Genomic DNA, 25,666 nt, shown 5'->3' on the forward strand with positions numbered 1-25,666 from the left:
AAATCATTATCTTCTTTGCCTAAGCCGTGGATGAGACATGCACCAAAATCAACCCATATATGATGATTCTAAACTTTCAATTATAGACTCATTCTCAGTGTCTAATTTGGAAAACCGAAAATCAATGAACTGCCCAGTTTGATAAGGGACTTATGCTGGGGTGCAACTTAGTTTGGGCTCAACCCGACAGGTTCAACTCGATTTCAGCTCGGGTTGGGTTGGAATAGGTTTGGGAAAAATCAACCCAAATTAATTCTGGGTTGGGTTACAGTCATGGTTTAAAATTTCGACCGAAATCCGAAATTTCGGATACCGGTGGGGACCGAAATTCATTTTTTCGCCATTTACGAAATTTCGGACCGAAATTTTGGTTTTTGGTGGGGTTCGAAACGGTTACCGAAACCGAAATTTTAAACCTTGGTTACAGTTGAGGCTTTGGGCAACCCGACCCAACCAAAACTCGACCTCGTCCTCTAATGTCATTGAGGTTTTCAAAATCATAGGTTATGTTTTCTTTTAGTAATTTTCTGTTTTATCCCTAGAGTAACCTGAACCCAACCAAACTTAACCTGCTCAATTTTGAAAAAAACAAATTGGTTGTGTTAGGATTGATAGATTTAAAGGCAGGTTGGGTTAAGGTTTTTTAACCCGGAATTTGTCTAGGAACCCAGGGTTAATAAAGAACCCACCAAGGAATGCTACCCAACCAAACTTACCTTGAGTGATATTGATAAGGATCTCACTGTCTAATTCAATCCAAAGTCCCTGAATTCCCACAGCTTTACAGTATCTTAGATCATCTAATAAAGTTCTACATTCTGCCTACATATTAGTGCCTTCTCCATTGAAGTGAGAATAAGAGAATCATTTAACTTGACTAGTCTGAATGATCTCATCTCTTGATTCACCATGATTGCCCTCAGATGCACCATCAATATTCAACTTAAGGGATGCTTCTGAGGGTCTTATGCAAGTCAATCGCATTCCTTTGGAGATGTAGCATTCATTAGATCTATACCCAATTGCCTAAGAGTCAAGGCCTCAATGCAAGAACATTCATTTTACGACAATAGACTGCAACCATTCAAGAATAAACCTGAAAATAATAGGAATAGGTCTAATGTTACCTTAGATTTTCCTTCTGCATCTCTCCTTCCAAAGCCCCCAAGAAATAATGGAGGGGACAATCCTGATAATATTTCTATATTGCAAGTAATTCCTTCTTTTCAAGATATGATACCCGTATACCAATCTGCCATGGATGCTTTGATATTGCATCATAGGGATATCAAGCATACCAGAAGAATTTCCACACTGACACTGCCATTCTACTGTTAATGAATAGATAGTACAAGTCTTCCACTTGATTGGTATCCCAACAGTTGCATTTAGATGCTAAGTGGATAGTCTTCCTCTGAATTCGGCTATCAACAGACAAAGCTTTGGTGAGAATCAGCTGATTTATTTATGGGATCTTCTTCCATATGAAACTAGCTCAGTTCTTTCACCACTGGGATTTGATCAAGTTCCACGCAGAGTTAGTAGGAAAAAATCCCAGCTTTTTTCTGCGTCCACACCAATTGATCATCTAGGCTAGACTGGACCATATTAGAATTAATGAAAGAATTTTCAATAACATGAAGCAGAACATTAGCAAATTCAGTTGTATCCCATTGATCGTGTCTTTAATCTTCATCTCTGTCAATAGCCTGAGTATTTTCAACTTGACATTATAGTAGCAGGCTACCAATCTACCTGTTAGTTCAAAACTTGATGTTACCTTTTTCGATGATTTACTTTGCTTTAGAAAACCATAGTTCCTTCATAAGAAGAATATCCCTCCAAAGCTTAGAGACACCGATCTTAAGAAGAGACAACCAGAAACAATTTCTTCTCATGTATTATGTTTTCATAAAGTCACTCTGTGATTAGCTTTGAGCCTAAACGCAATGCCTATCTCCTTCGTCAATTTAGTATCAATCCCCTACTTATTTCTTTTTTACAAATTTCCATGATTTAGACTTTATAAATAATGGATTTCCTAGTTCAGATTTCTAAACATTTCTGGCCTTGCAGTCTAAGTAACCTTTCATTAAATAAGTCAATCTCTTGAATTTGGAAACATTTTGGAAGGCAAGTTGGCTCAAATAACACTTGCCAATTTGTGGCTGAAGGATCCAAACGAATTTGCACTCAAATTAGAGGCTTTATGAGAGCAGACTCTTGGTCCCTCTTCCAACCATCACAAACAAATTAAGAGAGAGAGAGAGAGAGAGAGAGAGAGAGAGAGAGAGAGAGAGGTTTCCAATTAACCTAGTAGTGCGTTTGTTGACTTTTTCTTTAGTTTAAAAATAAAGTCATTTAGAAATTCAAAATTTGCGTATTTATTTTATACAAAAGGTTACATTTATTTTAGAAGGGAAGAGAATGTCTCTCCAATTTTTATTCACATATGCTTTTAAAAAGGAAGAGAAGTGTCTCTTCATGTGTCTCTTCAAAATCCCTCTCCAATTCCTATAAATAGATATACATGTGTTCGTAGGAATGAAGCTTTTCATTCTTCCCAATTTGTTCCTCTCCTTCTCTCTGATCAAAGGCTGCATAAATCGTGTTCGCTAGGCATCCTGATAGCGTGAGTGCACACCTCCTAGAGCGAAGTTCTTGTATCCTGGAGACATACGCTGTAGTTGCCGTGTTGCACCACGATTCGTCGTATGTAGGGGCAATACTTGTCTCAAGGACAACAGATTTAGATCCGTGCCTCGACTCAAAAGATAAGTTCCTTCCTCATTTCTTTTTACAGGTTGATTCCCTTTGTAGATTGGATTTCATTTACTTGCGGCAATTCAACTGGTATGATCTTTTTGCTTGCAATTTCTATATTCACTATTGTTACTTGAATCATTTTATACTAACAGCGTTAAGGGAGAGAAGTTCCAAGGGGTGTTTCCATGCCTACGCCGTGCCTGGGAAGGACTAAAGTGTCATCGGATTACGCTCGGAGGAGAAACGGCCATGGCTAACCTGTCTCAATTAATTTGAATTATTCTTTGATTTTCATTGCCCGAGATCCAAAAGGATGATTAATTTAATATTTTGAAGAGCACAATTACCATTTTTCACTCCACGGGAAGAACATGATATTATCACTATTTTATTTTATTTTAAACTTTTCTTAACTACTCATCTCCTCTCAACAAATGATATCACTTTTATTTCCTAATGGCCACGAAGAAATGTTAGAAAATGCCATCTTTTTCTAGAGATACAAGAGCCCTGAGTAGACACATCTCTTTCTTTTAAGTCAAAAACAAAATTAGTTTTTCATGATATTTGTATTATTATTAATTTTTATTTTACACCTTTTCCAAATTAGACATTGTTTTCAATCGTGAAAGTTCTTAAGAAGTTCCTACTGTGACTGATTTTGCGTTCACACAAAATAATATAGCAGACAACTCTACATATCGACCAACTACTTATAGATTGGTTCCCATCTTGATGAAATTCAAAGTCAATTTGATCTGGTTAGTCACCATTTGATTAAGCATGATGATCCTCGCTTTGCACTCGATTATATCCACCATATGGAGAAGGATAAAAGCCTTTGAATTGTTTAGACAAAATTAGTTTGATATAGAATCAAACTATGGAGATGATAACAATCAAAGTAGTAAACACACTATTAATATGGAAATAGGAATTGACTGTCACAACGATTCAATTTCTTGAACTCAATATTAAGAAGCTTCACACCACTTAAGTAGATTCTTCCACAATGGGATGTTATCCGCAAAATAAAATTCTAGTGGCTCATGGAATCTTTACTCCTAGGATACAATGCCCGACACACTCTTGTAAAGTCAAGCACCTAAGAGGGACGAGGAACATGTTTCATGATGTTTCTAAAGTGATTGATCAATGGTCTCGATTACACATACATATGTCTTCACGTGGGGCCTAGTAAATTTTGATCTCTAGGGCCATGTTTAGCAACCCTGAAATTATTTTCAGGTTAGTTTGCCAAAGTGGTGAGAAAGATGTAGAGAGAGTTAGAGAGGGAGAGTGAGGAGATGGTGCCAAGTGACTGAAAAATAGGAAAAATAAAACTTTATTTTGAGTATAGTTTTTCTTTTCCTTGTTTTCATTACCTCGTCTCTCCCTCTCTCTCTCTCTCTCTCTCTCTCTCTCTCTTCTCACTCTCCCTATTTACACCTCTCCAACTATTGGATAAACTTATATTCCATGGAAAATAATTTCATGATGCCTAACATAGCATATGGGATTTTTTTTCAAGAAATTTCTATAGAGGAGGTTATTTTTGGATTTTAGGAAAACAATTGCTTGTTCACCAATAGATTAATCTCGGCGTGGTGACCCATCATCTCAAATGGCCCTTAGCCCTACCACACTGAAGAAAGAAAAAATGGCTAATGATATTGGTCCTACAGTAGTTTAATAATTGCACAAACTTAGATTGTCTTTTATTTTTATTTGGCTTCTTAGAACATTTTTTTTTTTTTTTTTTGATCGGTAATTTGGAGTTAGGCAGACCCCCACCAGCTATATTAAAAAGAAAAAAGAAAATTTACAATCTAGGATAGATCATTCCCGATACATCATTAGAAATAATTTTTACAAGTTCCTGTGGAACCAATTCAAGAGAAATTGAGTCTCCTTTACAGATACAGTTGGGTTTGGATAAGAAGTCAGCTGCTCTATTGCCTTCACGCCAAATGTGGGTCAGCTTCTAGCTCTCAAAAGAGATGAGCATGGATCTAATTGATTCGAGCGTTGGGATTTTCCGCCATGGGCACGGCTATTCTTAGAACATTTTTGGGAGTCGTAATAACCTTTGACAGGTCAATGAAAAAAAGACAACAGAAGTTAGTTTAATTATTAAAACTTGGTAGTGCCAATATCAGACACCAAAAGGTCAAAAAAAAATAGAGAAGGGAAATAAAAGGACTAAAGGAGAAAAGAAGAGGGAGGTGATAAATTCGCACCCCCAATAGGATAATTCGCACCCCTGATATGGTGAATTGTGGAAGACTTTAAAGCTTTTTTATGTCAAATCACCTCACCAGGGGTGCGAATTTATCTAATCATCCAAACCTTCTCTATAAATATCGACCCATTAAAGGGAAAAAGCATCTCTCTCTCTCTCTCTCTCGTGTTCTGTGTTCTCAAAACCCTAATGGAAGAAACTCCAAATTTACCTCCGTACGACTCCATGATTTGGTCCTCGAAACTGGGTTTTCTTGATTCAAGGTGAGACTCTTTTTATTTAAGTTATTCCTTTTTATTTTTGCATTGTCTGCAATCCTTATACCTTTTTAGGGTTTTATTGTTTCTGGCCTGTCTTTACTTCTATTATCTGAATCTCAGTGCGAATATAGTTTAGTTGTCTTGTGGTTTTGTTTAGGGTTTGGTGAATAATCTCTTTGTTTTTTCATTTTATTTTGATTTTGTGCATATGGGTTGTACTTGTTAGGGCTTCTTTCTCTGACCCTTGTTTTGGGTACAGGACTAAAACCCCTAAAATATGTTATACCAGCAAAGAATTTCTGAAGAGCTATTGTTTTAATCTTCACTCCCATATGAGTTTTATTCAATAGATTTGTGAATAAAAAAAATGTTTTGGTTTCCCTGTAATATGCACATTATGATTTTGTTTTCTCTTATATTGCTTTGACAAGTTTGGGTCTTGTGGTCCCTAAGGCCCTGTTTGGATTGTAAGAAAAAACATTTCTCCCAGAAAACATTTTCCCAAGAAAATTTTCTATTTCCGCGCTTTAGGGACAAATGTCTTGGTTATGGCTTATAGAGGGATATCATTATAAATTGAAGATCCATATCAATAAAACTTTAATTAGAGTTGTTAGGGTTAACTTTTTTCATGTTTAATCAAACAATGGAAAAAACAGGAAATTCTAGAAGAGTTTTTTGTTTCCGAACTTTTCCAAAAAATTGTTGCAATCCAAACAGGGCCTATACGACTTATGGGGCTTCTATATATTGGACCCTTTTCTTAGCAATGTGATTTTTGAGATGCGGTTCTACTGTACTGGTTTGTGGTTCATCAATGTGGTTTGTAGTTGTTTTCTGCGTCACTTTTGTTTTTTTTTTTGAATAGTTCTCAATGCTTGAGATGGAATTTGTTTGACCATTTCTTAGTGTTTATATTATCAAAATTCTGGGGTTTCATATAGACTTAAATAATCCTAAGAATCGGTTTGAAGAACCTTATTGCCTGAGACATCAGTGCAACAGAATTAAATCATAGGGTAAACTTGGTGATGAGGATGGTTCAAGCTTTAACAGATGAGTCTTTGGTCCTCTAGTCGATTAATTAGTTAGATTTCGTGCAAATTTTGGTTTTTGTTGCTATTCATCTGGTTTGCAGACCATCTTGGATCACCGCCCCCTCCCCCCCCCCTCTGAAAGCATGATGATTCTTCATGAGAGTTTGGTCTGCACAGAGTTTTGTTGTTTGGAATTTTCCACTAGCCCTGTGTTCATAGTTTCATGTGGATGTTCTTGAAAGATTGCCCTGCTGAAGTTATTTTTTTTTTAAAATGGCCTAATGTTGCATTTCAGAAAAAGAAAAGAAAATGGCATTCTGTTGCATAAAGGCCTTTATCTTTTTACTGATGAGTATGATGTCTGGTCATGGGGTAAGCTACTAGGCCTTTATCTTTTCCTGAAAGTATGAAAACTCGGGAAAGTTACTAGGCACTTTTAATATGCCCATGTAATGTGATTTAGATACATACCTTGCATGAAACTCGAGGCCTACTCTCTCTCTCTGCCAGTACCCTACCTTCAACATCCATCCTTTCTCTACATCTCTTCCTTCCATCTCTGTGAACCCTTTCTGTTTGCTTTGAATGATGTTCCTTGAGTCATGGCAAGAGTTCTTGTTGTTTTCTAATTTCTTTCTTTCTTCTTTCCTGCAATTTATCCGTTATGTTGATTCTTCGTAAAGTGTTCTTTGTGGGCTGTGAAATTTTTTCATCATTTTGTGCTAAATTGCAATGCTAATAAGTTTTGGATTTTTTTTAAAATTTCTTTAAGGTCTGAATAATTTCCTTTTCTTGTAGGTTTTAGTTGATATCTGAATTGCATTTGTGTGGATTTCTTTTTCTTCCTAAGCCTTGGTTTCTCTTTGGTGCAAGACTGTAACTAAAGAGAAATTGTGGTTTTGTTCTTGAGATTAACTGTTACACTTGCAATGAATTTCTGAACTGTTACTTTTGAATGGTCGGGCTTTCTATGACCTATAAGCATTTCTGTTTCTATTTTTACTTCCTATTTTATCTCATGAACCACTATATGTGAATAAGGGCGGCCCAATGCACGAGGCTCCCGCCATTGCAGGGTCTGGGGTGGGCTAAGATGTATGCAGCCTTACCCCTGCTTTGCAGAGAGGCTGTTTCCGTGACTCGGTGACCACAAGGTCACAATGGAGCAACCACTATATGTGAATGGTGTATCAAAATTCTTTTGGTTTCATTGTTGTAAATGTGCCTAACCGTCAATGCTTGGATATACTTATATATGTTGATGGAGACATTCTTTCCACTTCGCTTGAATTCTTGAAATTCTGGGTTTTATTATAGACTTTTTTAACCCAAAGATTCTTTTTAAACTCATTCTTGGTTTCTTCTCAACTCAACTAAGCCTTTGTCCCAAACTAGTTGGGGTCTGCAAAAATGTTATTGATTAAGGACACCACTTAGGTCCTGATTTGGAAGTGCCCCCAAATTAAAGTATGAAGATATGTTGACTAAAAATAGATACGAGTATCGTTCCCAAGCTTAAACAATGAATCTCTGATTCTCTGATGGTTTAAATCAATGTTTTGAAAATCGGAATTGAATCGTAAATCGTAATAGAGTTGAATCGTACCGGATTGTAAAACGTATCGTAAATCGTAAGATTCATTCAGATATATATATATATATATAGAGAGAGAGAGAGAGAGAGAGAGAGAGAGAGAGAGAGAGAGAGAGAGAGGGAGTGTTCCCGAGCTAGAGCTCAGATAAGCTTATCTGAGCTCTAGCTCAAAAACACATGTTCCTGAGAAAAGGAACACTTTTCTCATATATATATATATATATATATATATATATATATATATATATATAGAGAGAGAGAGAGAGAGAGAGAGAGAGAGAGAGAGAGTAAAGGGTTTCTGCGCTCGAGTGCCCACATTGTTGGGGGGATCCAAAGCATTCATGTGGAAGGCCCTTTCATGGATAGGGTGTCCACCAAAAATCAGCTCCATTGGATCATCTTAGGGTGTCCATTTGTGAGGTGAAAAAATGGGCAGATTAGTGGACAAACAATATCTGTCCATTTTCACCCCCACAAATGGACACCCTATGATGATCCAAAGAAGCTGGTTTTTGGTACACACCCCATCCATGATGGGGCCTTTCAAATGAATGCTTAGGATCACCCCAACAATGTGGCCCCACGCTTGTTTCCTGCACTCGAGCACAGATAAGCTATTTGCGCTCGAGCGCAGGAACCCTTTCCTCATATAATAATAATAATAAAAAATATATATAAAAAAAATATATATATATATATATATATATATATATATATATATATATATATATAAACAAATTAAAGAATAAAAAACAATTATTCATTTTTTATCCAAATTCATTAATTCAATTAGAAACTCCCATGATTAGCCATTCAATATCGAATTGTTGGCTAACAAATTTGACACGCACTAACCATCTATTTCTCATCCAAACCCATGCATATTGGACAATAATCTTAAAAATAAAGAAAGACAAGTTCATATCAATTTTCATAGTCTCAAACACCAAATGACAAATATCAATCGTAAAAGATTGGGATCGGTGTTGTCCTCATTGTAGTCGTCTCCCACCTCGATGTTCGTAGTATAGTCTCAAACACCAACTGACAAATATCAATTGTAAAAGATTGGGAGCGGTATTGTCCTCATTGTAGTCGTCTCCCACCTCGATGTTAGTAGTGCCATCAAGCACATGCACTGTGCTTGACTGGTTCAATTCATTTGAACTCCTACTCCTCATCAGTCTTCTTCCTTCTAATGAGAGTGATTTCGAAGGCTTCTTGTAACTTAGAAAGGAAATGAGGTTTTTCGATAGAAAGCCCTATTTTCTTTTATACCAAATTTATTTTGGAGAAATCGCATGAATCGTATGAGTTGTACGATTTACGATCAAATTGTAAGATTCAATCGAAAATCATAAGTTTCATGCAAATTAAGATTCAATCATGGGATTCAAATCGTTGCGCATAAGATTTGATTTGAATTGTAAAATTGAATCGTAAATCGTAAGATTTACAAAACAGTGGTTTGAATATCTTTAAATCGACTGTTTTCTTTGTGCTCTTTTAGTTAGTTTAAAAACCTGCTTCTTTTTGTGGTTTAAAAACCAGATTATGTTTGAACCCTTTCACTGGGTTTAGAAACCAGATTATTTTTTCTCATTAGGCCTGAGTTTATTGTGAGGTGTTCTGGTATATGTGTGATTGGATTTGGAAGCAATGTTCATTTTGGAACTGAACCTTTCACCAAAGTGAATTTTCTACTTAATGGGCTATCATTTTTTGTGATGAGATCCATACTTGTTTATTTGTTAATTTCTTTCACTGCAAAAAGCTGAGTTCTGATGCTAGCAATATATTTTGATCTCTCAACAAAAAGTGAATAAATAAAATCTTATGGGGATCTTACCTTCCACGTCATTAATTTCCAATTATTCCTAGAAGTAGAATTGTTGAGTGGCTTGCAAGATTAGTAGCTGTTGTGGTTCTTAATTGTACCTGCTGCCATTGTTTTGATTATCTCAGTTGTTTAAAAAGGAAATACCAGATTAAGATTTCTTGATGACATGGCTATGGATGAAGAATGCCAACTTACTGGCTATATTTGGAGTTGTTTCAGTTGGCTTGTTGTGTTGGAAATCATCTGGTTCACTATAACTGAGGATTGGATTTGATCATGCTTAATTCATGGAAGAATTTCAGGAGGTGATGAGTTCGCATAACATTAAAATAGCAGGCCAATAGCTAACTACATTTCTTGTTGAGTTGTTGGGGAGAATATGGTTGTATGTGTGTTCAACTTCAACCTGTGAACATAAAGTAGAACTATAGAAGGTTGACTATTGTCCATTTTAGGAGGCTTCACCACAGAATGTTTCAAATCCTTTCTCATGATGTCCTTTCTCTCAATAAGGACAATTTAGGTGTTCTTTGGCAAGGTTATGGTAGTCATGAAGGTAGTGCTCTAAAGGAGTATCATTATTCATTTATATTTAAGAAGAGTTGCACTAAAGGAGAAAAGAAAGTGATGCCATGCCATTATTCATTTATATTTAAGCAGAGGTAGGTGCGCTAAAGGAGAAAAGAAAATGATGCATGAAAGGATTAGAAACCCAAAGTTGAGTCAATCTATTTATGGATCCTCGATTCCTTGGTTTAACACACAATCTTTTGATTGTGTTTGGATTAATTTTGAGTTTCTGTAGAGCTTTGGATCAATCCTCGTAGATGTATAAAGTTATTTATCTTGACGACATTTGATCAAGTTTTGGGATGCTTTTCACATAGGTGATGTCTCAGTAGCCTCAAGTTAAAGTTGAATATGTTCATTAACTGCAAAAATTGAAATCTTGTAATTAGAAATTCATCATTTTGTAGATTTAATCAATGCCAACCTTTGATTGGAGATGATTTACAAAGAGAACCACCTAGTTGGCGGCAATTGTTTTGATGAGATCTATGATGTCTTGACTTCGAAGAATTTTTGCAATAGAATAGCTCATTTAGAGGATTTGCTAGTCCTTGGGATCCTATTGCCACAACCAACTTTAATATTCATTACATCCTTTTTTGTGCCTTCATTTCTGTATGTGCATGAATTCATGCATCGATATATCCTTTAATATTCATTTATCCTCTTATCATCATTTATGATGGCCAGCTATACGTATTGCGCCAACCTGTTGTGTCCAAGACAATAGGATACCAATACTCTTACCTAATACTGCATAGGTACTTCTATTGGTCGAATTAACTATGTTCCAAATATATGGAACTCTCATTAAGTTAACTATGGTGCTTTGTGTTTGTTAATTTTGCACATCTCTAATTTAATTTTAGGTTTGTATTTAAGATTCTTTGCTCAATTCAACTATTCAAGCAATCCTAAGCTGCTTACGGATTCAGTTGCAGGTATCTAGGAAGCTTAGGGCAAGAGGAACGAATCAACCCCTTTCTTGAGGAGTATATGAGGCACTTTGTGAGTGCTAATTGAAGCAATTGGTTCTCTTGATCGTGCTCAATTTTGTTATGACTTACGGACGAGCCTCTATTGGAGTAATGTTCAGATTGGAGCCATTTTGAGTTGATAATCGGTCGACAACAAACACCATAACGTGCTTGCTACCTCTTTGCCAACAACCCTTCACACCCCATACCTTTATGGATGGATACACTTGAAATTGTCTAGTTGTCTATTTCTAGCTAAGAAATTGCAGGCTTCAATTGCAAGATCCAACCTTGAAAAAGCCTCCAAAAGGGTGAAGATATGGCTTATGCTTAAAGCAGAAAACAAAGACATGTAAATCTGAAAGTCATTGTCTTTTTGTTGATGATGCTTCAACTGGCCAACTCAAGTTTATCAAGGAGGAGCACGGAGCACAAAGGTCTACTTAGAAAGTATGGAGGCCCACTTTCTATTATTAGCAAAGTTGGAAAAATATCAAAGTCCAGATCCTGCCGTCGCTAAAGATTCATCTCATCTTCCGCCCAAGTTGCTTGAAGAGGTTCTACACCAACCCAAAATTCATCTTCTCTTCCACGCAAGTTGCCTGAAGAGGTTCTACACCAACCCAAATGATCAAGCAAGGAACACCATGACCTTGAGCATCAAGTTTAAAACTTTTCATTAAAAGCTGTGAACTTCAAGAAACCATTTTTGACCCCTTTATGTAATAGGGCTTTTGAGACCCGCTATATTTGTAAATCGTACCTCAAAATCAATAAAGTTACTTTCCTTTCCTCCCAAGTGCTCACTACCTCTTTGCTTTTGTTCCTGTGCTTGTGGACTTTGCTTTTGTGTTGCTTTGTAGGCTAAAATACCTTGAATTATGCTTGACTAACTCAGTGAGTATAACACGAACGTGTCAAAAGTCTCCAACTTCCTCACATCTTGCTTTGATACCATAATTCAGTTGAATCGAGTGATGCTCTTGCCCTTTTTTTTTCAAACATGTATATATTACGAAGAAGAAAGATGCCAAATCCGTACAACTCGCAAAAAGAACAAGAAAAAATAAAGGCCTTGCTCTTTGCCAAAAGCCCATTCTTCGCGTTCACAAAGATCATCTCTGCACTCGGAATGATTAAGACGGTTCTTGTAGGGGGATCTAATGATAAGCACGGCATTCCTTTAGTGAAGTGGCAAGAAGTTTGTTAACCTATAAAGAGTGGAGGCCTTGGCATAAGAAGGATAAGGGAGATGAATATTTCCTTTCTTGAGAAATGGCTATGGAGATTTGGTAAGGAGGATTTTACCAGATGTCTGTTTTCAAATGCCATATGAGTGTTGTAAACCGAATTGAGCAGATCCAAAGGAGGTGGTTCCTTTGGGTTTTTTTTTTTTTTGTTGGGGGGGTGTGTGGGTGGGATGATGAAAAAAGAGGTATATCCCTTGTAAAATGTAAGGAGGTGGTTCCTTTGGGTTTTTTCTTGGGGTTACTGTTTGGCGTGATATATTGTTGTTTTTCTCATTTGTTTCTCCAGGAATCAGATTTAGAGTTTACTATGGGGAGAGGATTAAATTTTGGGGAGATAAGTGGTGTTCTGATTGGTCTTTGAAAGAGATCTTCCCTGACTTGTTCCTCATTGCAGTTGATAGAGATAGTTTTGTGAATAACAACTTTTCATTGAATCACAGAGTTGTAGTATATTAGTATGGTCTCCTCGATTTAGAAGGAATTTCTTTGATCGGGAACTCACATATGTTGGCCTGTTGATGGAGATTTTGGAGAAGAGGTACATCAAATAAGTTGGAATCGATAAACCAGTTTGGATCCAGAATTCATCTGGGATATTCACGGTCAAGTCTTTCTATTAGCCACTCATGGCTACTCCTCTATCTCCCAAGGTAGCTAGAGTGTGGTCAATCAAGGCTCCCCCTAGGGTTTGTACTTTTGGTTGCGCGGCTATTCAAGATAGGATCCAGACGGTCGACTTCCTTAGAAAAAGAAAGATGGCCATCATATTGATCATTGCACCATGTGTTATACATTGCAGAGTAGCCGGGGAGATTTGGAGCCTTCTACTATGCAGGTTCGGTATTTCTTGGGTATTTCCTGAAAAATTGATTAATCTTTTTGCGAGTTGGGTGAAGGTTCCTTGGAAGAAAAAAGGCAAAATTTTGTGAAATGTTGCCTTGCTAGCTACTATTTGGGTTATTTGGAAGGAGAGAAATGCATGAGTCTTTGACGAGATCTCAAAGGGTTCTTCATACTTATTCATCAAAGTGATTGCATTGACGATAGGTTGGGTTGAAGTTATCCCATGCTTCAAATTTGTATCCGCGTATGAATTATGGGAAGGATGGCTGGTAGTGTGCTTCAATGAGGAGAAGAAGCAAAAAATTGTCCATGAGTGGGCACCTCTCGACACAGGATTTCTGAAACTTAATTTCGATTGGTCTAGCTTGGGAAACCCTGGTCCAGCAGGCATTGGGGGTGTTTTGAGAAATGACCGTGGTGAGCTCATTTGGGCCTTTGCCGGGCCAATTGGGGTGACAGACTCTACGGAGGCGGAAGTGAGAGCTGCTCATCAAGGTATCAAGCTCTTTGTTAATGAGCGATTGTCTAATGTAGTGATTGAAGGAGATTCGCCCAATGTTATTAGGTGGCTCAATGGAGCCGGTTCTCACCCTTGGAGATTCGACTATCATTTCGACGAAATGCTTGATTGGATGAGATCCTCAACGTTCCTATTTAGGCATGTTCGTAGATCTGCCAATTCGATGGCAGATGCCCTGGCCAGAGATGGTGTGACTTTGAAGGATTTGGCCCATTACGATTCCCTTCCTCCTTAAAGCTCTTTTTCTTAGAGTCTCTTGTATTTCTCATTTTTCTTGTTCTTGATTTGAGCTTGCTTTCTGTGTTTTCACCATCTCAGTCTTTTGTTAATGAAATTGGCTACCATTCAAAAAAAAAAAAAGATTTTGTAAGGAGGAGAATCGGTTGTGGGTCGAAGTAATTGAAGGTAAATATGGTGCTTCCCTAGGTTATTGGGTATCAGAGGACCGATTCAGATGTTTGGGCTTGACATTATTGAGGGATATTCTTAGGCTTAGGCATTTTTTGAGGCTGGCATCCGGTTCAGAGTGTATGAAGCAACACAATCCCTTTTTGGATTGATAAATGATGTTCAAATCAGTCTTATCAAGGATATGCAATCTCAGAGCACAAGGAGGGATTTGTAAAGGAATGTGGTATGGAACCTGGTATTCAGAATGAATTTCTTTGACTGGGAGATTACATCTATTACTAGGCTTATGGAAGTGTTGGATGAGGGGTATACAAAGCAAGATGCGGATGATAAAATGGTTTGGATCTAGAATTCATCGGGGACTTCACCGTAAGGTCTTTCTATCATCTTCTAGTAGTATGCCCTGCAAAAATAGCTAAAGTGTGGACAATCCAAGCTCCGCCTAGGGTTTGAACTTTTGGCTGGGCTGCTTGTTGCGGGAGGATTCAAACAATGGATTTCTTATGGAAGAGGAAAATGCTTATTATTGACCATTGTGCTTTATGCACAGAGGCAGGAGAAACCACATGCCATCTTCTTCTTCATTGCGAAGTGGCTAGGGAGGTTGGGGCAAGCTTCTTAGTCGGTTTGGTATTCATTGAGTTTTCCATGAAAATCTTATTGATCTCATTCATGGGTAGTCGGCTGCCCCATGGAAGAAAAATGGAAATTTTTTGTGGAAAGTATCCCTACCGGCTGCAATTTGGGTTCTACGGAAGGAAAGAAATACGAGAATATTCAAAGGGTATTCTAGAGGTCTTGCATTCTTATTCATCCAAGCGGTTGCCCTCACGATTGCATGGGTGAGATCCCTTCCGTCATTTACTTTTGTATCTGCTTATGACTTATGGGAAGGATGGAGAGAAGTTTGTTGTAGAGTAGAAATAAAGCAAAAAGTATCCCAAAATTGGGAACAACTGCCTCCCAATTTCCTAAAGTTAAACTTTGATGGTTCGAGCTTGGATAATCCGTGTTCGGCTGGCATTGGGGGTGTGTTAAGAAATGAACAATGGGAAGTAGTTTAGGCCTTCGCTGGCTCCATTGGGGAGGCGGACACTGTGGAGGGCGAGTTTCGTGCAGCTCACCAGTGCTTAAAACTATTAGTCGTGAATAGACTAGATAATGTGATTGTAGAAGAGGACTCTTTAAATGTTATCAAATGGCTAAATGGGACAAAATCACGCACGGAGATTTAATAGGTTTTGATGAAATGTTCAGTTGGATGAAGCCTTTATCTCTAGAGTTTCAAGCATGTTTGTTTGTTTGCTAATGAGGTGGCCGATAAGCTTGCTAGAGAAGGAGTGTTGAAAGAGGCATTGCCATTGTTGATGCCTTCCCTCTGTGAATTTCTTTTGTAATATTTTGTATCTATCTTTATCTTCTCGTTCCCTTTCCCTTTATCTTGACCATTTTGGTCTTTTTTTGAAATACAGTTGCCGATCATTCAAAAAAAAATAAAATCATCTCTGCATTTTTGGGCTAAGTTTCTCCCTTGTATTAGGTTCATCTTTGGCTTAGATCTTTGGCATTGTTGGAGAGAGATCTATACCAGTGGGAGCCGAGGGATCCTCCTTGGCCTAGATGGATCTCTCCTGACCCTAGGATGTATAGACTAAACTCTGATGGTTCCATCTTTGGGTAATCCAGGCCCGGCTAGAGTTTGAGGTCTTCTTAGGGACAAGAGGCGCAGCTTAAAGTGGGGTTTTGGTGGTCTGATCGGGTGAACCAGTTCTAATGAAGCGGAGCTAAGAGCGGTCCTTGAGGGCATCATGCTTGTCGATAATAGGGTTAAGGGCATTAGGCTTGCTGATAATACTATTTTGTCAGCCTTGGTGGTGGAGGGGGACTCAATGTAATCAGATGGATGCTTGGGAGTCACCCTCATCTTTGAAGGTTTGCGCATCTCGTGGACGAGAGTCAAGACCCTGTGGGGGCCTTTCCCCCGTCTCCTTCCGGCATGTCAGAAGGGCGGCCAACATCGAAGCGGGTGGTCTTGCTCAGGCGGGGGTGGTCTTGCATTTCTATAAAGAAGCAACATTGTTTCTTAGGAGACGGGCTAGCAATAGCGTTCTTGAGGAATCTAATAACATTGAGTGTTGCCTTCAATCCACAACTTATGGACATTCAATATCTTTAGACCATTCCATATTTGGTTCCGCTGCATGACTCTCACCACAAGCAATTGCCAAGGATTGGAGCCTTCTTGCCCTAGGCCACCTAAAGCTTAACTTCTATGGCTTTAGTTTGGGGAATCCATGGCCTTCTAGTATAGGGGGAATCCTTATAGAGAGCAGTGAGATGACTTTGTGGTCCTTCTCAGGCCCCATCTGTATTGCAAATTCTCATGAGGCTGAGTTAAGAGCAATTTTTCAAGGGATAAGCGTATTGGAGCATGCTCTTATGAACCAAGTAACATTGGAAGGTGATTCTCTCAACGTAATTCGATGGTTGTTGGGAAGTCTCTCCCCTCCCCTGGCATTTTGTGCACTGGATGGATGAGATCATGGACTGTGTAGCAGGATCAACTATTTCATTTCACCATGTCAGAAGATCGGCAAATAGTGAGGCCGATATGCTTGGCAGGGATGGGGTCGCCACAGAGAGTTTGGAGATCTTTGATTTTCTTCCTCCATGAGGGTTTATGTCTGTAACTTGTAGCATTTTCTATTATTCTGTATTGTATTGACCACCTCGGTTGTGGGCTGTCCTCTCCTTTTCCTTTAATATAATTCTTTGCCATTAAAAACCAAAAACATTAAGTTGCTCATTACAATTTTAAAACTCTACATGCAGACATATTTGTTGCTTATTATACATTAGTTAAATTGCTTCACACATTTTATATACACTTATTTATGTATAATTTTTGTTACCTTTTATCCTAGTAGCTACGGCCCCGCCTTCTCCACCTTCCGCCCTGCGTAGAAGCCGAGCCTCCCTAGAATGTGATTTCTACGGAGGTAATAAGGGTCTTGTATATCTTATTGTTATTCGTCAAGATATTGCTTATGCAGTTCATGTAGTGAGTCAATTTGTGTCTGCTTCTCCCGGTCCTTGTCGCGGCGTTACGAGACATTCATTGGTGATTCCGCAGAAGACCCCACAGGCCATACAGTAACGGCTCTTATGGCTTGCCAGCATAAATCAATCAACCCGGAGACCGTCTTCCCTATTGCCCACCCAATGCTTACTATCTAGATTGGTTCGTCAGGAGGGAAGAGTTCGGTGATATGCAAGAGTGACTTTCCTCGGAAAAGAACACCGCCGAGCGGACCCTGTTCCCTTTAAAGGGATGGCATAAAGATGCTGCCCGAGACAACTTGCTGCTTCATTGGCTGACCGAACTTCATGTTTTCGATCTCCTGCTGCTAAGTTCAGCCTCCCCTAGCGTTTTGCGCATCGGATGGATGAGATCATGGACTGTGTAGCAGGATCAACTATTTTATTTCACCATGTTAGAAGATCGGCAAATAGTGAGGACGATATGGGAGGACGATATGGGGTCGCCATGGAGAGTTTGGAGATCTTTGATTTTCTTCCCCCATGAGGGTTTTTGTTTTAGTCTTTTCTATTATTCTGTATTGTATTGACCACCTCGATTTTGGGGTGTCCTCCCCTTTTCCTTTAATATAATTCTTTGCCATTAAAAACCAAAAACATTAAGTTGCTGACTACAATTTTGAAACTCTACTCGCAGATATATTTGTTGGTTATTATTCATTAGTTAAATTGCTTCACACATTTTAAATTCACTCCTTTATGTATAATTTTTGTTTGCTTTTATCCTAGTAGCTATGGCCTAGCCTTCTCCACCTTCCGCCCTGGGTAGGAGCCGAGCCTCCCCAGAATGTGACTTCTAAGGGTCCGGTATATCTTACTGTTATTCGTCCAGATATTGCTTATGCAGTTCATGTAGTGAGTCAATTTGTGTCTGCTTCTCCATGTCCTCGTCGCGACGTTAGGAGACATTCATTGGTGATTCCGCAGAAGACCCCACAGGCCATACGGTAAGGGCTCTTATAGCTTGCCACCATAATTCAATCAACCCAGAGACCGTCTTCCCTATCGCCCGCCCAATGCTTACTATCTTAGATTGGTTCGTGAGGAGCGAAGAGTTCGGTGATATGCAAGAGTAACTTTCCTCGGAAAAGAACACCACCGAGCGGACCCTGTTCCCTTTGAAGGGATGGCATGAAGATGCTGCCCAAGACAACTTGCTGTTTCATTGGTTGATCGAACCTCATGTTTTCGATCTCCTCCTGCTAAGCTCAGCCTCCCCTGGCGTTTTGCGCATTGGATGGATGAGATCATAGATTGTGTAGTAGGATCAACTATTTCATTTCACCATGTTAGAAGATTGGCAAATAGTGAGGCCGATATGCATGGTAGGGATTGGGTCGCCACGGAGAGTTTGGAGATCTTTGATTTTCTTCCCCCATGAGGGTTTATGTTTGTAACTTGTAGTCTTCTCTATTATTCTGTATTGTGTTGACCACCTCGGTTGTGGGGTGTCCTCCCCTTTTCCCTTAATATAATTCTTTGCCATTAAAAACCAAAAACATTAAGTTGCTGGCTACAATTTTGAAACTCTACATGCAGACATATTTGTTGCTTATTATTCATTAGTTAAATTGCTTCACACATTTTATATTCACTTCTTTTTGTATAACTTTTGTTTAAAATACCAAAATATCCACTATGGAACAGTAGTTCATAATTCTCAGGCACGAGTTAGGCTTTGTATTCCGTGACCGTGGAACAGTTAGTTCATAATTCTCAGGCATGAGTTAGACTTCCGATTCCATGGAACAGTAGTTCATAATTGTCAGGCATGAGTTAGACTTTGTATTACTATTACCCTAAGGTTGGTTATCATGCCCATCCATTTCAAAAAAAAATCATGCCGTCTCTCTCTCTCTCTCATGATTCTGGCATTCTATACATTCTTTTACCGCAAAATAGTTAAATTGCATGTTGATAGTCATAAACTAGGATTTATCAACACTTTGAATTTTCTGCTGACATGCGCGTCGACGCTCCTTTCTACACTTCTAAACATACGGCTAAAAGTGTCACACTTAATGTTGGCATGTCAAGTGTGACATACTTCTTTATTATTGAATGTTGTGTTTACCTCCTCGTTTTTGTTATTTTCTTTTTAAATAATATTTGTTGTTATCCCTCTCCCCTGAACCTAAAACCCTAAACAAATTCTTCTTCCTATATTTTATTCATTGTATTCTATTAGTCTCTCTTTCTTGTTGCATGCTGAAGACTAAAGAGAACTTGATTAGATTGGTGAATGTTTTTGTGCAAACGTGCTGCATGTTGGAGACTAAAGAGAACTAGATTAGATTGGTGAATGTTATTGTGCAGATATCTTGTATTATGGTAGTGATACATCACCTTGACGGACTAATGTGCGCGAATCACACGCGGGTAGAGGTGTGCGGTCAGCTCGTTGGGGGTGCAGTGGGTTGTGTGCCCCTGCCAAGGTTTATGGGGAAGCACCTCTAAAGGAAAAAATATTTTTGGTTTTAAACAAAGGGTATTCCTATTTCGGTAATTTTCTTGAAGCAGAGACATTGATATATAAGCCCCACATTAGGGTTATGGGTTGTGGTCAGCTCGTTGGGGTTGCAATGGGCTGTGTGCCCCTGCCGAGGTTTATGGGGAAGCACCTCGAAAAGAAATATTAGTTTTTGGTTTTAAACAAAGGGTATTTTGGTAATTTTCTTGAAGTAGTGACATGGATATATAAGCCAGACATTAGGGTTATGGGTTGTGATGTTTTATTTAAGTTTCTTGGCCAAGGATAGTTGGTAACCCTAAACCGAAATAGTGAAACTCTTCTCCCGTGGACATAGGCACACTGCTGAAATTTGTGTTCTTGTTTTTGTGCGATTGTGTTTCTTGCCTTTGTTCTTGACATTTTGATGTACATCGTGTTTGATCCTATTGTGAGGGATTTAAAATCTCTGTCTTTTCAACAAATGCACTTATCTCATGAATTTTAGGCTTATAGTTGCTTAATCCTAAGAATTTTTAGTTTGTTAAATGGATATCATGTTTATCTTGTTACAAATTATCATTAGTGGTCACTAATTTTAAATGTATGTAAGCGTACGGGCATGTCCCTGTTTCTAGATTTTTAGGGGTTGCCGTTTCAGGCACCTCGGTAGTATCAGTGTTGACGCTCGGCACACAAATCCATGTTCACAGATCATGTCATAAGGTAGATTATTTCTCCATCAGTTATCTAGATGACTTCTGATTGGAATACATAAAGTAGTACTCTTTTCATCATTTAGTTGTTATTGCTTTTTTTTTTTCTACTCGTTTTTCTTTTCTTCAACTGATTGGGTCAGGTAATAGATGGCATTGATGTTTGGGATATTATACATATTTTCAGTCTTTATGCATTGGTCTTGGTCCCTCCGTTAATGACAACAACTGTTTTGTAGATAATGTAGCTGATTAGGGTTCTTTTTTTGGAGAATATTTTCTAATTAACAGTTCATTGAACTAGTTTACATCTTGATTTTGAGCCCTAAACCTCATTCACTAATTCTGTGCTTAATTTCTGCAGATAGTTCCAGAAAAGTTTCATATGCAATAGACTCATCTATAGATTCTCTCTTTCCGATTTGTTCTCTTTCGTATGATGGAAGCTTAATTTCATGGACACTGCTTCATTAAGAGAAAATGCAATGACTGAAAATGTTAGAAAACGTACTTCTAAATGGGATTTGGTAGCAGAAAATCATTTTTCAACTGAAATTGGACAAGAGAATTCTCAGCCTGTGAAGGTTGATTCCTCATACCGCGATAAAGAATCAAATTTAGGAGGGAGTTCTTTAAAAAGTCCTGGTAGCCATGTCCCAAAACTGTCTGACATGGATGTACACAGTACACTGATATCCAAAGATGGTTCAGAAAAGTCATACTGTGAACCCATGACTGGAGACAAGAGTGAACAGAAAGATGTCAATGTCAACAGAGATGCATGGGAGATTTCACCAACAAAGAGTACATGTGTTGGAGATAAGAGTTACAGTACAAGTATGTCTCCGGGTCTTGATGCATGGAGGCAACCTAGTCGTAGTCACTCTCCACGGAGGGGCTGGAGCCGGTCCCGCAGGTTTGTGCTTCCCAGCTCCCACTCATATGTTAACTGCTTATACAATTTTGTGAATGCTTGCCATTGAAAAAAAAAAACAATTTTATGAATGCCTTGCATGTTATTCTAGTCCACTGTCTAGAAACAGTGTCACAAATATCTCCGATATTCTCAAAATATCGCGTTTTTATTGCGGCATTTTGATAAAACAACAAAACGACAAAATCCCGAAATAATCCTGAGATTTTAAAAATACCGGGATTTTAAAAATACCGGGATTTTTTCAGTTTTATCAGAAAATAACATGATAATATCACGATATTATCTCGAGATATTTGTGATATCACGATATTGTCTCTATACTTTTACGATATTTTTATTATATATATATATATATATATATATATATATATATGTATTTTAAATTATATATATATATATATATATGTATTTAAATAATTTTATTTTATCTTTTTTTTGTCCTGATATAAACCTGAAAAAATAAAAAAATATAATATATTCCGAGATTTTTCCTTGCGGAGAAATTCCCGATAATGATATTTGTGACACAGTGAACACAAAAAATACCTTGCTTGTTCTATTCATTATTCAAATATAGGGGTTACTCTGATTGGTTTCTATATCTTTTCCTTGCAAATGTCTTTTTTATATCTTTTCTAGTCCACTGTCTTGAAACACAAAAAATACTATAATTGTTCTATTCATTATTCAAATATGAGTTTTTATATTGTGTAAGCCCCTGTAGTCCAGTATTTTTCAAAAAGTACTCAACGACTTACACCATAGGATGATCCAAACTGTCCATTTGATGGGCCACAATGTAAATAAGCTGCGCCCCAAAAATCATTTCCATAGGATGATCCCAATCCTTGTATCTATAGACGTTTCCATAATATGCAGTTCCTCAATAGATCATAGGGCTAGGATCATCCTATGGAAATGTTTTTTGGTCATAACCTATATGACCCATCAAATGGACGGTTTGGATCATCCATTGGTGTGGGCCGTACAATACTGTTTGAAAAATACTGGACTATACGGGCTTACACCATATAAAAGTTGAATAAGGGCTTACACCATATAAAATCTCAATATGAGCTTTTATACGGTGTAAGCCCCTATAGTCTAGTATTTTTCAAAAAGTACTCTATGACTTACATCATAGGATGATCCAAACCGTCCTATTTTATACGGTGTAAGCCCCTATACAGTGTATTCTTCAAATATAGGAGTTATTCTGATTGGTTTCTATATCTTTTCCTTGCAAATGTCTTTGGATATAATACGCAGGAGTCGAAGCAGGAGCCCTTCCCATGGTTCTAGGCGTGAACCAGAGGGCTGGAGTGATAGAAATAGAAGTGAAATTCATGGATCAACCGTATTATGTAATGATTTTGCCGCGGGGAGGTGTAGGAGAGGTAGTCAGTGCAGGTTTCTTCATCAGGAAAACCGTGATTATGATACTAGGAGGCACTATGATGGTGGGCATTCCTATGGGCAGGAGAGTTCACGGGATAGGCATTCCTACGGGCAGGAGAGTTACAATGGAGTCCAAGAGAATCGTGAGCCTCAAAGGAATAGCAGATCTTCCAATCGTTGTTATGATTTTACAAAAGGCAGGTGCCACAGAGGCTCTGAATGCAGATATGTCCATCACAGTGTTTCTACTGACGGTTATGGTGAATGGACCTCGAAAGAACCAAGAGAAAGGGCCCACGACAGAAGAGATGCCGACATGTCTTCTGGGTATGATCAGAGGCGTGGACCACGGAGGGTTGGTGATACTCCTTGCAAATTTTTTGCACAAGGCAAGTGTCGTAATGGGGAAAATTGTAGGTTCTCTCATCTGGGTCCACTCCATGGTGGTCATGAAGAGAGGTCTCAGGATGATAGTAGGGATCATAATTTGGGTAATGAAAATAAATTATGGGAAGGTCCGAAATGGGGTGATAAAGATGCTGACAAAAGTGCACCTAATTCTAATCAATGGGGGAGTGACAATAATGGCGTAAATGTGGTTGCTCCTGCGCCTATATGGGATGCTCCAAAATGGGATGATGAAGTGCCTAGTTCCTCTAAATGGGGGAGTGACAACGATGGGACTCCTAATATTAGGTCATGGGAGGGCCCCAAATGGAGTGGTAAAGCTAATGACCAAAATGCATCTGATTTCCCTAGATGGACGAGCAACAATGGTGCCAGCGTAGGTGGTCCTGATGGACCTGAATCAAGGGTTACTGAGAAATTTCCTGGTGGGACCGACGACATGCTTACTACAGGGGAACAAGGTAAAGAATCTGAACAAAATCCTCAAGATTTGCAATCTCGGAATCCCGAAGAAGATATCAAATATCAGATTTTACCGAAGGAAATCTACCAACAGAATACTATTCAAGAAGTTCCCGGCCAACCGCAACATGTTTCGACAGTTTTAATGCCGCCAATGGTATCAGAAAATGCTTATATAAACCAGAATATGTGGAGTCAACAGATAGCCCCTCTGCCTCCATCAGTTACACTAAGCTTTAACACAAATGGACAGAGTCAACCGATAGTAATTCCTCCAAATGTACAGAGCTTCACTTCATATGGGCAGAGCCAACAAATACTACCTCAGCCTCCAAATGCACATTTGCAAACCCTAGTGCCTCAAGAGGAATCAAATAAGAAACCTAATTTACCGGACTCAAATGTGTCACAGATAACTTCTGAAGCTTCAGCCTCTCAAAATGTAGTGACAAGTGAGCAGGTTGCTCAATTGACAAATCTTTCAGCATCCCTGGCTCAGATACTTGAAAATGGGAAGAACCTTCCACAATTATATGCCTCTCATAATCCTATAAATGCTACTGGATTGGGGCCATCTCACACCTATTCAGACCCTAACTCTCTAAGGCCTCTTGCACCAGTGACTGCTCCACTCATTCAGCCTAATCAAGGGTCTTGGTCCCAAAGGCACGACCCTAGATTGAATAGCATGGAACCTGTTAAGCCAGAGGTTGATAATCAACCCCCCGGGTTTTCCTCACATTTTCCTGAACATAAAGATACTACTATTGTAGAGTCACAACCACCCTCTGTCACTCATGGGCCTAGCGATGATTATCCTCGCCAGAGTATTGGTTCAGAGGAAAAAACACAGAATGAAGATAAGGATACTAAGGATAAAGAGGCAACTGGTCAAAGTGATAAAGAACAACAAACCGGGCATCCAAATGAGATGGATACAGATGTGCCGATTGATGAAGAGAGTAAGAGAGGCAAGGATGCAAAGTCTATGCGGATGTTCAAATTCGCACTCGTGGAATTCACTAAGGAGCTTCTAAAGCCCACCTGGAAGGAAGGTCATATGAGCAAAGAAGCTCACAAAACCATAGTGAAGAAAGTAGTTGATAAAGTGACTGGTGCTATGCAGGGTCCTCATATTCCTCAGACACAAGAGAAAATTGATCAGTATTTGACACATTCCAAACCCAAGCTTACTAAACTTGTACAGGTGAGTGTCATTTTTTCTTATGCAACCATTCAACAAAAAATCATTTTTTCTTACACTTGAATAGAACTATTTCCGCATTTATCCTCATTTTCCTGGTGATGATATTTCTCTCTTTTCATCCGTGCAGGCATACGCAGAGAAGTATTTGAAGACTTAAAACATGCTTAAAATCTGCTTGGTTTTTTATCTGTTATAAACCTTTGTTTCCTGATGTAAATTTTGAGCATATCCATGCAAGTAGTACTTTCGCTTACTTGAGATATCATATCTTACTGATTACTGGTCAGGATTGTCTTTATTATCTATTTAATGTGTAGATAGAATTCAGTGTGGTATTTATGGTGAATTAGGCTGCATGGTGTTCATCTCTTTTGAATAGTCCTACTTATTTTTTAGCTGATAATAGCCTGTTCTAGTAGTAGCCTTTCTTGCTTCCAAATTGGGATACATCCATAAATGGGAGCTTAAAACTCTACGCGGTTCAATTATCTACAATAGAATTTAATTGGTGAGTACTCAGTACTCATCTTTTTTTTCTTTTTTTTTGAGTTTTACCATTGTTGACTCTATTGGTTGATGCTTGCCTTATTATGTTCGATTGTTATGCGTTATGTTCTCCTAGCTGCATATAGCATCTCAAATTAGTTCCTGGCCCACACAATGCATTTTACGCAGTAACA

General features: G+C 38.5%; 2 protein-coding genes across 2 annotated transcripts; both read left to right on the top strand.

The window, feature by feature from the left end:
* Positions 1-5,124: 5,124 nt before the first annotated feature.
* Positions 5,125-25,332, top strand: LOC143889469 (zinc finger CCCH domain-containing protein 55-like). Its single transcript, XM_077393687.1, has 4 exons — positions 5,125-5,271; positions 20,939-21,490; positions 22,781-24,986; positions 25,114-25,332. Exons 2-4 carry the CDS (start codon positions 21,030-21,032, stop codon positions 25,141-25,143), a joined length of 2,697 nt encoding a protein of 898 aa, XP_077249802.1. The 5' UTR covers positions 5,125-5,271; positions 20,939-21,029; the 3' UTR covers positions 25,144-25,332.
* On the top strand, positions 13,163-14,134 carry LOC143890566 (uncharacterized). Its single transcript, XM_077395288.1, has 3 exons — positions 13,163-13,186; positions 13,336-13,387; positions 13,584-14,134. The coding sequence occupies exons 1-3, from the start codon at positions 13,163-13,165 to the stop codon at positions 14,132-14,134; spliced, it is 627 nt and encodes a 208-aa protein (XP_077251403.1).
* Positions 25,333-25,666: the final 334 nt, after the last annotated feature.

Source organism: Tasmannia lanceolata, unplaced genomic scaffold (genome assembly GCF_043159265.1).
Source record: "Tasmannia lanceolata isolate RefF3 unplaced genomic scaffold, GAP_Taslan_0.1 ptg000013l, whole genome shotgun sequence".
Taxonomy (NCBI): Eukaryota; Viridiplantae; Streptophyta; class Magnoliopsida; order Canellales; family Winteraceae; genus Tasmannia; species Tasmannia lanceolata.

Coding starts and splice junctions, on each gene's coding strand:
- LOC143890566 (XM_077395288.1), top strand. CDS start 13,163: ATGGCTACTCCTCTATCTCCCAAG. Junction 13,187..13,335: donor CTACTCCTCTATCTCCCAAG/GTAGCTAGAGTG, acceptor TATACATTGCAG/AGTAGCCGGGGAGATTTGGA. Junction 13,388..13,583: donor GCAGGTTCGGTATTTCTTGG/GTATTTCCTGAA, acceptor CATTGACGATAG/GTTGGGTTGAAGTTATCCCA.
- LOC143889469 (XM_077393687.1), top strand. CDS start 21,030: ATGGACACTGCTTCATTAAGAGAAAATGCAATGACTGAAAATGTTAGA. Junction 21,491..22,780: donor GGCTGGAGCCGGTCCCGCAG/GTTTGTGCTTCC, acceptor TATAATACGCAG/GAGTCGAAGCAGGAGCCCTT. Junction 24,987..25,113: donor AGCTTACTAAACTTGTACAG/GTGAGTGTCATT, acceptor TCATCCGTGCAG/GCATACGCAGAGAAGTATTT.